Source organism: Alligator mississippiensis, chromosome 2 (assembly GCF_030867095.1).
Source record: "Alligator mississippiensis isolate rAllMis1 chromosome 2, rAllMis1, whole genome shotgun sequence".
Lineage (NCBI taxonomy): Eukaryota > Metazoa > Chordata > Crocodylia > Alligatoridae > Alligator > Alligator mississippiensis.
Genome location: NC_081825.1, coordinates 295870333 through 295881238, shown reverse-complemented (window position 1 = coordinate 295881238; position 10906 = coordinate 295870333). Strand labels below are relative to the sequence as shown.

The window sequence follows — 10906 nt, the reverse complement described above, 5'->3', positions numbered from 1 at the left end:
AGGCTGGTCCTTGCAGCCCCTCGCTGCTTCCTACCTTTGCTGCCTGTCAGTCTTTCTGTCTGCACTCCTCCCACAGCAACTCTCAACCTCTGACCCTAATACTTCCTCACCTCCTGCCTCAATTCTGCCTCCACTGTGGCTTGTCATAGCAGCTGTTACTAACCAGCTGCTTGCTCACAGCTGGAGGAGCTAATTTGGTCCTTCATTAATCCCTCCTGGGTTGCTGCTATATGGGGTCCATATATCCTATCTTATTAAGGCACTTAGGCATCCATGCAGTTTTGTAAATCCCAGACAAAATTCACCCATGCACCAGCATTAAAACACACAGGGAAATGCTTTTAAGATAAGATTGGTGTCTCCTTCACACCCCATCTGTCTTCAAATACAAAAGGGGTTGTCATAATGAGGGTGGCAACCAACAGTTCTGTGTGTGCAGGGGACAGAACAAGAAGTAATGGGTTTAAATTACAACAAGGGGTTTTAGATTAGCTATGAGGAAGATGTATCTAACTCTGGGGATGATTAAGCACTGGAACAGGTTACCTAGGGAGGTTGTGGGATCTTCATCATGGAGGCTGTTAAATACAAGTTAGACAAACGTTACTTCGGGATGGTTTGGACAGGGATTGTAGGCAAGTAGGGCTGGAAGAGACCTCACAAGGTCATCTATTCTAGCCCTCTGCTCAAGGAAGGATCATCCCTGTCTAAGCCATCCCAGCCAAGTGTCTGTCTAACCTGCTCTTGCCCATTTCCAAGGATGGAGATTCCACGGTTTCTCTAAGTAGCCTGTTCCTGTGCTTGTCCCCTGCCATGAGTAGGGGGAAAAAACACGATTTCTTGATGTTCTTTCCAACCCCGTGATTCCACGGATCTGCATTAGCAAGTGCAAAACTCGCTCCTCTGTACTGAGCTGGTTAACTGTATAAAGAATAACCACTGCAGACATAACCACTAACTTAAGTATACAGCACACGTCATTGCGCTCATTCTCAGAAACACGTCCTGTTGCATGTATACCCATTCTCTCTTAATTATTAGTCTAGCCTAAAAGCATTCAGCAGCCTGTAATTCTATGATATAGTTATAGACATTGTGCAATTCAAGTGGTTGAAAGGACCTGAGATGAGGAAAGAGGGTCAATTCAGGCTAAATACAATGCTGAGCGATTCATGATCTCTTTTTTCATCTGGCAGGAGAAGCAGGCGACTGTTCCAGGCACTGAGTCCAGAGTAGCAAGCCAGCGGCGAGTTTTGGAAGTGACATGGTGTAAGTCTGAGATGCCCATGGTAAGCAGCTGAAGCAGGCACTGATTTATGCTGTGGCCCATGGTTTGCAGCTGATGTCATGCTGTGTGCTGTCCATCCTCTTTTATAGATATAAGATGTGACCATATCTACTGTGTGATGTTCTGAAACTGTTCTGGACGTAGGTTGAAACCTGAAAGTTTCTTTTGTGGGATTGGCATTTCGATGTTGATTAGACTATTGATTCCCACTGTGGAATCTCTATCTGGAAGTTTTCAAAAGCAGGTTAGACAAACACTTGCCTGGAACGGTTTAGACAGCCTACCTGGAGCAAAGGGTGGGACCAAATGACCTCCTGAGGTCCCTGCTTTTCTATGATTCTGTGTTTTTCGGGGACAACGGTATTATCTCAGAACTCTTTCCTGCATGCCTCAAGATTAAATAAGGATACTTAAGAGAATTAGGTGGATTTCAAAATGCCGTGTAAGGTAGAAGGAAGACACCAGGGGTTTCTTTGTGAACTGCTAAAATCAAGTTGACTATGGTTTGATTGTACCTGTGAGGTGTGTGCATATGTCTGTGGATTTGGGGTGGGGATGTGTGTCCCACTGTGGGCAGCCACTCAGTAAGGGTTGGTTTTAATGTTCTAGTTTAATTTTCATTGTGCCATTCGACTGCCCATCCAGAGCTCGGGTAAGATTTCTGCTTGCTCAGGCTAGTGCATGCTATTCAGTGGCTGGGTATACCAGGGTTAGAATCACCAGTTGAAATGTGTACCCGATGGGAAATGCATGCCCACAAGTTTTTGGGTAAGACTAGTCCTTGCTTTTTTTTCTTTTTGCGCCTCTTCTCCAGATGAGTTTTGCAGATCAAAGTTCTTTCTAAAGTCGCATCAGACTGCTTCAGATAGGGCTCCCTTTGGACCTGTTGACCACCAAGGTAATGCTCTTCAGCAGCCATTCTGGTTTGGTGAAAGCGTGTTCCCAAGGCTTTAGACGTAGTGCAATAGAGCATCCAATACTCTGCCATTATCTTAAGGTTGAGGGAGAGGGTGTTGCTGACAGCGATGAGGTTTTTTGTCTCGACTCACAAGAGCAATGTCAGCAGGATAAATGAGCTTACACGGGGTTGTGTCTGGTAAGACACGTGTGTTGGTGTTCAGTGATCAAGGAGTCAGCATGGGCCCTTGTAGTCGACCACTGCTGAGGGTGAAGGTTTTGCTGATCTGCTGATTCAAAGGGATGTGTAATCCCAGGCTGCTCAGCATTGTAGCTAGGGGTTACAAAATGCAGTGGCAGTTCACGATCCTTGATGATATGAGCAGTAGCCCGTAACTCCATGCTGTATCATATGCGACGGGTAAATCTACCAGCTCAGCCAAGCTTTGAGAATCGACTTTTGCTGGTTTCCCATATTTGAGGACTACGGCCTTACACCAGTTCTTTCTGAGATCCTCCTTGACAAAGGCATGACAGTGAACAGATGCCAACCAGGGCCACTTTGTCCCCAAAGTCTTGGGGAAGTTGAGATAAATGCCATCCTTGTCAAGAGCTTGTCTATTCTTCAGGAGCCATGAGGGTCTTATTTGCTTCCTCTGTAGCAAAGTTTCTCAAACCTGGGAATGCAACGAACTTCTAAGGGTGGGAAGGACGAAAGAATGGGAAAGCAGAAGAAGGGGATGAGGAAATATGGAGGGAACAAACTTGAAAACAACTCTGCATTACTGTGTGGCCCCTCTAATGACTTGAAGTGGTACTTTTTTTATCCATTGCACAAGAGTTGCAGGTTACACAGCAGTACAACATCCCAAAGGGCTGACCTGACCCAGAAAGGGTTTGAGAGCCACCAATCTGAAGCGTGTAGGCAGACGCAGCGACTCCCTGGGTACGTGCGCAGGGTGCCAGGCAGTGCTGTACACCGCTAGCCTGAGCTAAAGCTGCATGTGTTGTCTCCCAGGCCAGAAAAGGACATGCAGATTAGTGCTATGTTGAGTACTGCATTGCTACACTGCTTTCAGTTCAGAGGCCAGCCAGCTTAAAGCTACCCAACATATCTCCATACAGCACTGACTGCCTTGTAGGCCTGTGCAAAGTGGCTAGCATTCGCTTCGGATTCAGCTGATTCGGGGGACAGTGGTTCAATATGGTGATTCGAATCACTGTCCCGAATCGATTCAGCCGAACCTGATTCAGAGATTGGGCCGCTGCTGCATCTCTGAATCAGGCAGGCCCATCTCCCGCATGCTCTCCCAGCCCGGCAATGGCTGCGCTGCCGCCCCGGCTCCCGGCACGTGGAGCCTCCTCCAGCCCCACTCCCCCATCCCTACTTACCAGCTCCGAGTCCGGCTCCAGCTCCCCGTGGCGAGCGGGGACTGCCCGAATCATCAATGCTCTCCGAATCTTTTCTGAAGATTCAGAGAGCTTCGAATCAATTTGGACCTTTTTATTGGTCCCCTGATTTGATTAGGATTTGGAGATTTGGCCACCGAATCAGGCCGAATCTCCTCCAGATCAAATCACCACCCAAAGCTTCGCGCAGCCCTACTGCCGCATACAACACAGTCCTGCCTTATTAGTGCTTTGGGGCGCTTGTCCACGGAACCGGCTTGTTCCCGCTAACGATGTTCCTGATTTTATTTTTCATTCTTCATTTAACATGACTAATGAAATAACGTGGACATTATTTACCCCATAATGGCTTATTATGCTATAACTATTAAAAGGTGCTAGGGGGCACGTCATAACCATTTTACCCTCCTGCTCTTGCAGTACTACTTTACTGCTGGGTGGTGTTTTAGGACAAGGTTTGATACTGTTGGTTTGTTTTCTTGGGTTGAGGTGTGGGCAGATAACCCTTCTTTAACTCCTTCAAGAGTGAGTCAGTCTCTGTCTGCCAGTAAGGACTGAAAGCCTTGAGTCAGCTGTTGCATTGCATGCATGGCAGATGTTTGAGGACAGGAGCACAGGGAAGCACAGCAGAAAGCATTTTTAAGTCTCAGAGAAACAGCTGCAAACAGACAACGCTGCTTTCGAAGAGGCAAAATCATTTTTCCCCTACCCCACAAAATCCAGTTCCTTCTGTCATCATTAAACAGCTTCTCGTAGCGAGCAAGTTCTTGGCTTTCTCTCCATTATTACTTCTTCTTTTACTCAGCAAGCGTCCCTCCCACGTGCAAATGCAGCGATGCTGTTTGATGTAACGCAGCACCTGCGCTAACTCTGACTGCAGCAGCTATTAGCAAGTCGCAGGCTGGTGTGAATAAACACGCCAGGAAAAAATAATGCAACCTCCTTCCTACCAGCAGAATGATTGTCACATCCCCTCAGGCCCTTGCTTGCACCCAAGGCCTGTTCTTGCACAGAGAAATCACACGCATACACACACACACGCATGCATGCACACACACACACACACATACACATGCATTGAGCCTGCTCTGTCAGCCTCAGCACCGGTCATGATGAGTGACGAGAAGAAATCCTCTTCTCAAAGGAAACAGCCAGGGAAAGGCAAGACTTCCTGGGCTTTCAGCTATCGTTGGGGACATCTTGGCTTCAATCAGGTCAGTCTCAAAAATCCGATTTGGTGGAGCCAGGATTTGACTTCACACCTCTCTCCATTACCCACAGGGAAAGCAGCCATGTGAATTGATATTTTTCAACAACTCCTCACGGTTCCAACCAAAACCGAGGTGCCGCTGTGTGCGGCATTGAATATACCTATAAAGGGATACCATTTCCCCCCAAATGCTTATAGTCTAATGAGAGGCGTGGGGGAAAGGAAGTGGCATTACCCTCATTTTACCAACAGAGAACTAAGGGACAAAGAGCTTTGCTCAAGTGTCCTATAAGAAGCCTGGGGATGACCTGGAAACAGCCCTGATCTCCTAAGTGCTGTAACCACAAGGCCATGTAGGACAGTATGTTTGTCCAGTGTGTTGGGGTAGCGCCCGGGTGTTTGAATGGTTTTTTTATTGGTGTGACCTGTTGCTATGAGGGACAGATGCCTCAAATATATTGTGGGATGCTCCTCATCTCATTTGTCAAGGCTTGTCTACGGAAGGAAATAACCCAGAATCACTTCTCTATGCTAGTTTCCTATGTGGACACTCTTACACCAAGAGTGGTTTTTCGGTCCCCTGTGGAAGTGGCTTCAGCTAAATGGCAGAAAGGGGCAGACTGAATGCAGAATAAGAATGTCTACACAGGGGCCAAAGTGAGACCAGCTCCACCCACAGGTGTAGGAGAAGAGCAGGAAGCTACCCTTGGATCTTCCTCACTCTTGAAGGACAGATGTTTTGGCATCTCCACAGCTGGCAGAGGGTACCCCACCTGGTAAAGAAAAGTTTTTTTAAAAACCCCTGTCTGCTTTTATAAGTTGTTTTGCCTTTTATTGTGAGCCACCCAGTGTCTTCTGGCTGGGGAAGGGTGGCATATATGTTCCATAAATACATAAATTATGCCATCTATGCCCATAGCAGACATTGCTGAGACCTTCCTGCAGAGGTCCTGCAAAAACTTCCTGCAGAGGTCCTGGAGAAAAACAGGGGAGATAAATTTGACATTCAAAGGCTTAAAAAAATAGGTAAAAAAAAGAAGAAAATTAGGCATGTTTATGGAAGCAAAAAACAAACCAAGCAAACAAAAAAAGACGGAGAGAGAAGCCAAAAAGGGTCATCAGCCCCATTTCTTTAAATCCTTCACAAGTCACCTTTTAAAAGCCTCTCAGTTTTGCAGCCCCTTAAAAACACTTCATCTCTGTTCACCATTTTCCTGTTTCCCTTTGAGGTGCAAAGTCAGCTACAGGTTTCTGTGTCAAAGAACAGCAGGCATTTGATAGACTACAGGCATTTGCCAGTGCTTGTTTTCAGCAGCCAGCTGGAACCAAGCCCAGCGCCTCCAGATTTACAAACCCATTGTTCAAAAAGCACAGGTACTTGAGGAGCAGAGGTGAACGGCCCATCTGAATCCTCCTCAGTGGCCAAGTCACTTTTGTGAATTTCTGATTAAAGCAGTGATTAACTTTGTCCTTCATCTACTGATGCTCTATCCTAAGGAAACATTTGCCTTGCTAGAAAAAAAAATCATCAAAATATGGAAGAAGCAATTAATCTAAGGCAAACATTTGTGGGTCACTGGTCATTACTGCTGGGGAAAGAGGACCCAGCTGGTTATGTCAAGCAAGCCACTTCCCACAGATTTAACTACACCTTCCCCAGGCATGTGAGTCTGACCCTGACTTTGCACGCCACCTCCCCTGAAATCAGTGGGCGTTGTGCCTGTCCAGTGACCGGACTAAGGCCCGTAGTTTCCAATTCAGCAAAGCACGTATGAACACACTGAGCTCACTGAGACATCACCTTTCACTGAAAACATACCTGTGTTGCTGAACTGGGGTGGATCTAGGCCAGTGGTAGGCAATTATTTTGGGCAGAGGGCCGCTTACTGAGTTTTGGCAAGCCATCGAGGGTCACATGATAGGCAGCCAGGGGCAGATAAATACTAATTTTCTAAATTTTTAGGGGCCTCATGGGCTGGATAGAATGGCCTGGTGGGCTGCATCACATTTTGCCCACCCCTGATCTAGGCAGATGCTTCAAGCTAAGCATGTGTTGAGCGATTTGTTGAATCAGAGCCATGATGATCTTCCGCGGTCCCTTCCAGCTCTAATGTCTATGAAATCTATGAAAATCCAGTGCCCTGAGCATCGCTGAGTAGGACATATAGGTAGAAGAACCCAGCTAGAACAAAATAGGGCCTGAGTTGAGAAGAGGCACTTTTGGGGGTGCTTTTAGTAGAAGAGGTGGTGCGCTGGAGATACAGAGCTCACCAGGCGACCTCTAACCGGTGGAAGGCATGGCTGAGGGACTCAGGTGCTTGGTGCTGAGCACAGCAGACACACACAGGCACTGGTCAGCATGAGCATGACTAGAGACTCCCTTGCTCTTTAGCACACTGACCTCCCTCCAGGCTGGAGGTGCCCTGTGATGAGTCAGTTGGATGTCTACGTGCAGAGCTGGAACACGCTGTGGCTCCCTGGGACAAAACAACCAGGCAGCTGCTACCCAACAGTGAGACCAGGAAAGCGGGGGACAGGACTCAAGGTTGTATATGTGACTCAGAGTCAGAGCAGCTGATAGGGCATCTGTGGGCCTTCAGGAAACCCAAGGCTCCACTTCCTCTCTCTTGCTTACAGAGCTACCGTCTCTCTCGTGTTTTGTGCTTATCTGCCCTCCCCCTACCTCCCAGTGCCTCTGGAGTCATCAACAAAACTGCCCATTAATGGTGGGGCCTGGGGTGGATTTGGGGGTGTGGTGGTGCAGTTGCATTCCCTTTGATTCCTACTTCACCCAAACTTTAAAACCAGCTGCCTTGGAGGTGCAGTGGCATTTCTATTTTGGCAATCCTGAGGGAATCAACTGACTTCATGGCTCATTACAGTCTACCTGATCCCCGCTAATCTTCCTTCACTCCACCAGGTTTAATGAACCTCTCCCCTTTTTAATGATCTTGATGTTCCATTAATCAAGCTAGTCTTTCTTCTGTAATGTTGCTGTCTGTTAGCCATTCCCAGTTCTCTCTCTCTTGTTTCACAGCCCTGCAGACTGTGTTTAGCTCTAAACTAAAAACCTTATCTCAGGTGAGATGAATAATAGTAACTCAGATGAATAATAATTCAGATGTGGAAATGACTGGTCCTCAAGGCTAGATTTTCTGAATAAAAGATGTACATTTAACTATAATGACTCCAGGAATAATAAAACAATTTCTTTGAACTATTTTTTGCCTAGTTTGTTGTGTTTTTTAACATTATATATAAGCTAACAAATCAGTTGCATGCCTATAAAGTTATATGTGTTTTTGCTTTGATCTTAAGCTGAATAATGTGGTGCTAGGTCCCTACTATATTATTAAAGCATCTAGTTTCTCTTTAACAGGAGAAAAATGTGCACTGTGTTATATGTGGGGATGCACCACACCTTCTGCACCCCACTTTTCAAAGTCTTAGATCTGTCCATGGTGGGGGCTCAGTACCTCCAGGAGGGGCATGATGGCTGATGACGGCAGGGGCTGATGATGGCACTTGTGGGCATGATGGCTGATGATGGCAGGGGACCTCCCCCAGGTCAAATGAACTGGCTGAGTGAATGCTCCGTGTCTTGCTGGGCCTGTTGTGCAGACAAAGCAAGGATCGCTGGGAGGAAGGCGGGCCTGAGTAAGTGACATGCACATGTGAAGTACGTGCCCTGCCTCCCTCAAATGCAATGATGCTCAACCAGGGTGCTGCGGTTAGCACTGTTAGGCACGCACACGTGATTCACCAGGTAAACCCAGAGATTTCAATTGGGAATCAAGAGTGGTAAAAACTCTCTGACCTGCCGTGATCTTTCTGAGGTTTTTTTGCAACAAAAGAATTGCTCTGGTATTTTTCTGTAGTCAAAAAATGAGTGAGAGCTTAGAGCTGACATATTCTGAGGGGGAACTTGAATCTAATGAAGGGTGCCTTTAGTCTACGCGGGTTGAGAACCACTGCTCCAGCGGCTGGCCCAGAGAAGATGATAGGCTGTTACTGCAACCACTTAAAGAAGTAGGATCACAGGAAAGTGGGGTTGGAAGGGACTGCACAAGGTCATCTAGGCCAGCCCCTGCTCAAGGCAGGATCATTCCCGACTAAACCGTCCCACCCAAGTGTCTGTCTAACCTGCTTTCAAAAGTTTCCAAGGATGGCGACCCCACAGCTTCTCTAGGCAGCCTTTTCCAATGACTGATCACTCGCATAATCACAAAGTCTCCTCTCCAGCCTAAATTTCTCCTGCTGCACCTTAAGGCCATGGCTCCTAGTCTTTAGCAGCTTTATAGTGACTTCAGGTCAAAAGAAAGAGCCTTGCACTTTGGGTGGTGAAGGTCATTGAAGAGTCACTTCCGAGGTGGTGCACTTTGGGTGGCGAAGGCCGGTGTCACTTCCGAGCCTCGCACTTTGGGTGGTGAAGAACCAGTGTCACTTCCGAGTGACTGTGGAGCTGGTGTTTTGGCTGCCTGCTGTCACAGATAGGAGCTTTCTCTGACAGCCAGCATGTTTCAGCACATCTGCCTCATGGACTTCCCAATGCTAGGCTATTGCTTCTGGCGACAGAGCGTGCTGCGGAGACTCAGCCACGTGCTTTGTTGTTGGAGCATCTCCTTCAGTCCCCGCTCGAGGCAGGATCATCCCTAACTAAATCATCCCACAGTCACAGGGAGGAGGAGGAGGAGGAGGAGGAGGAGGAGGAGGGAGTGAAAACTGTATCATTGCAACCAGAACAAAGCCAACAAGCATGAATGCAAGCCTTTGATCTATTATTGCGGTGCTTGTTTTCACTTGTTCCCCAACTGCTTGGGAAAAAGTCACTCCAGAAAAAGGAGGTGGTATCGTGCCAGATCATTTCCCACACCCTGACCCACATTCCTGAGAACTCGGCACTGCAGAGTTTCACATATGGCAGGAAATCCCTAAATAGCACTTCACCGAGGGAGCTGGAGAGTGTATTTCTCCATAAACATTTCTGACAGCTCCCGGTCTGTGTTAGTACGAGATCCCAGAGAAAACCCAAGTGGCTGGGCTCGGGCTGAGCTTTCTGGCTGTGACAAAAAAGGAAGTTGGCTTCTGGTAGTCATTGACCAACAGACACCATTAATCTCCCCCTCGCCGTTGCCTGCAGACTGCCATGTGCAGTAGGAAGGTCCAGACTTGTCTGCTGGTGGTCGGCTACTTCACCTACCTCTTCTTGGGGGCCATCGTCTTCCAAGCTCTGGAGAGGGATGCCGAGCAGCATGAGAAAACAGCGGTCATCCAAATGAAGCAGGCCTTTCTGCAGAACTTCGCCCACCTCTCCGTGGGGGACGTGGAGCAGTTTGTGAAGGTAAGGCAGTATCGCCGCGACCACGTGCGATTGTCCCCCAGCCTCTTTTTTCCTCCTGGAGTGTTTCCTGCTCTGCACTGTCGCTAGGTTTTTCCTTGTGGGAGCTCAGTGTCCAGTCTGAATGGACGGAGCAGGTCGATCGGTGAATCAGCTCGACAGAGCCTTGTCTATCAGCCGGTAAACCCCATGCCCCAGTTCTCAGACCGGCTGCTCCGGCTTTGTGCTGGTCGACAGGTGGATCTCAGTGGATTATGCTCATGCGCGCGTGTGTGCTGGCACGAGATGGAGGTTCACAGGTCTCTGTTCACTTCCCTCGTGGACTTTTCTCAGGGACAATCAGCAGGTTTGAAATACCTGCTAAAAAGTATTGACTTAAAATAACCTCTCCTGATAATCTCCATCAAGGTGACTTGCCCTATTATGGTTGGCAAATGGAGCAAGCAGTCTGGGCAGGAGAATGCAAACTGAGCACAGAGATGATGTCTCCTCCAGCCCTTTCCTAGCTCTATCTGCTCTATTGCATGAGAGCATTAGGGATGGTACCAGCCTTGCTCGAAGTGCGATGGGGTCTTGCAGGGCTCGTCTGTGGAAAATAAAGGAATCACTGATTCATGCTCCACATCACTTATTTTTACCTCCCTTTGAGCCATGATTCTGTACTGGGGAAGCAAAAATAGCGCCTTGCTTAAGAGAGTGAAAAGAAATCTCTGCCAGCAGCACAGTGTGAATTCAATCGCTTCTGATTCTCACGGACACCTGC

General features: G+C 47.8%; 1 protein-coding gene across 2 annotated transcripts in view; it reads left to right on the top strand.

The window, feature by feature from the left end:
• The first annotated feature begins 1215 nt into the window (after positions 1 to 1215).
• The window catches only part of LOC102577225 (potassium channel subfamily K member 16), a 34783-nt gene continuing 25092 nt past the window's right edge, over positions 1216 to 10906 (top strand). For both annotated transcript variants that reach the window (XM_059723364.1, XM_019480013.2), the window contains exons 1-2: positions 1216 to 1289; positions 9946 to 10146. In XM_059723364.1, coding sequence (XP_059579347.1) covers positions 1281 to 1289; positions 9946 to 10146 — 210 coding nt within the window. In that variant the 5' untranslated portion in view covers positions 1216 to 1280. The remainder of the gene's footprint in view (positions 1290 to 9945; positions 10147 to 10906) is intronic.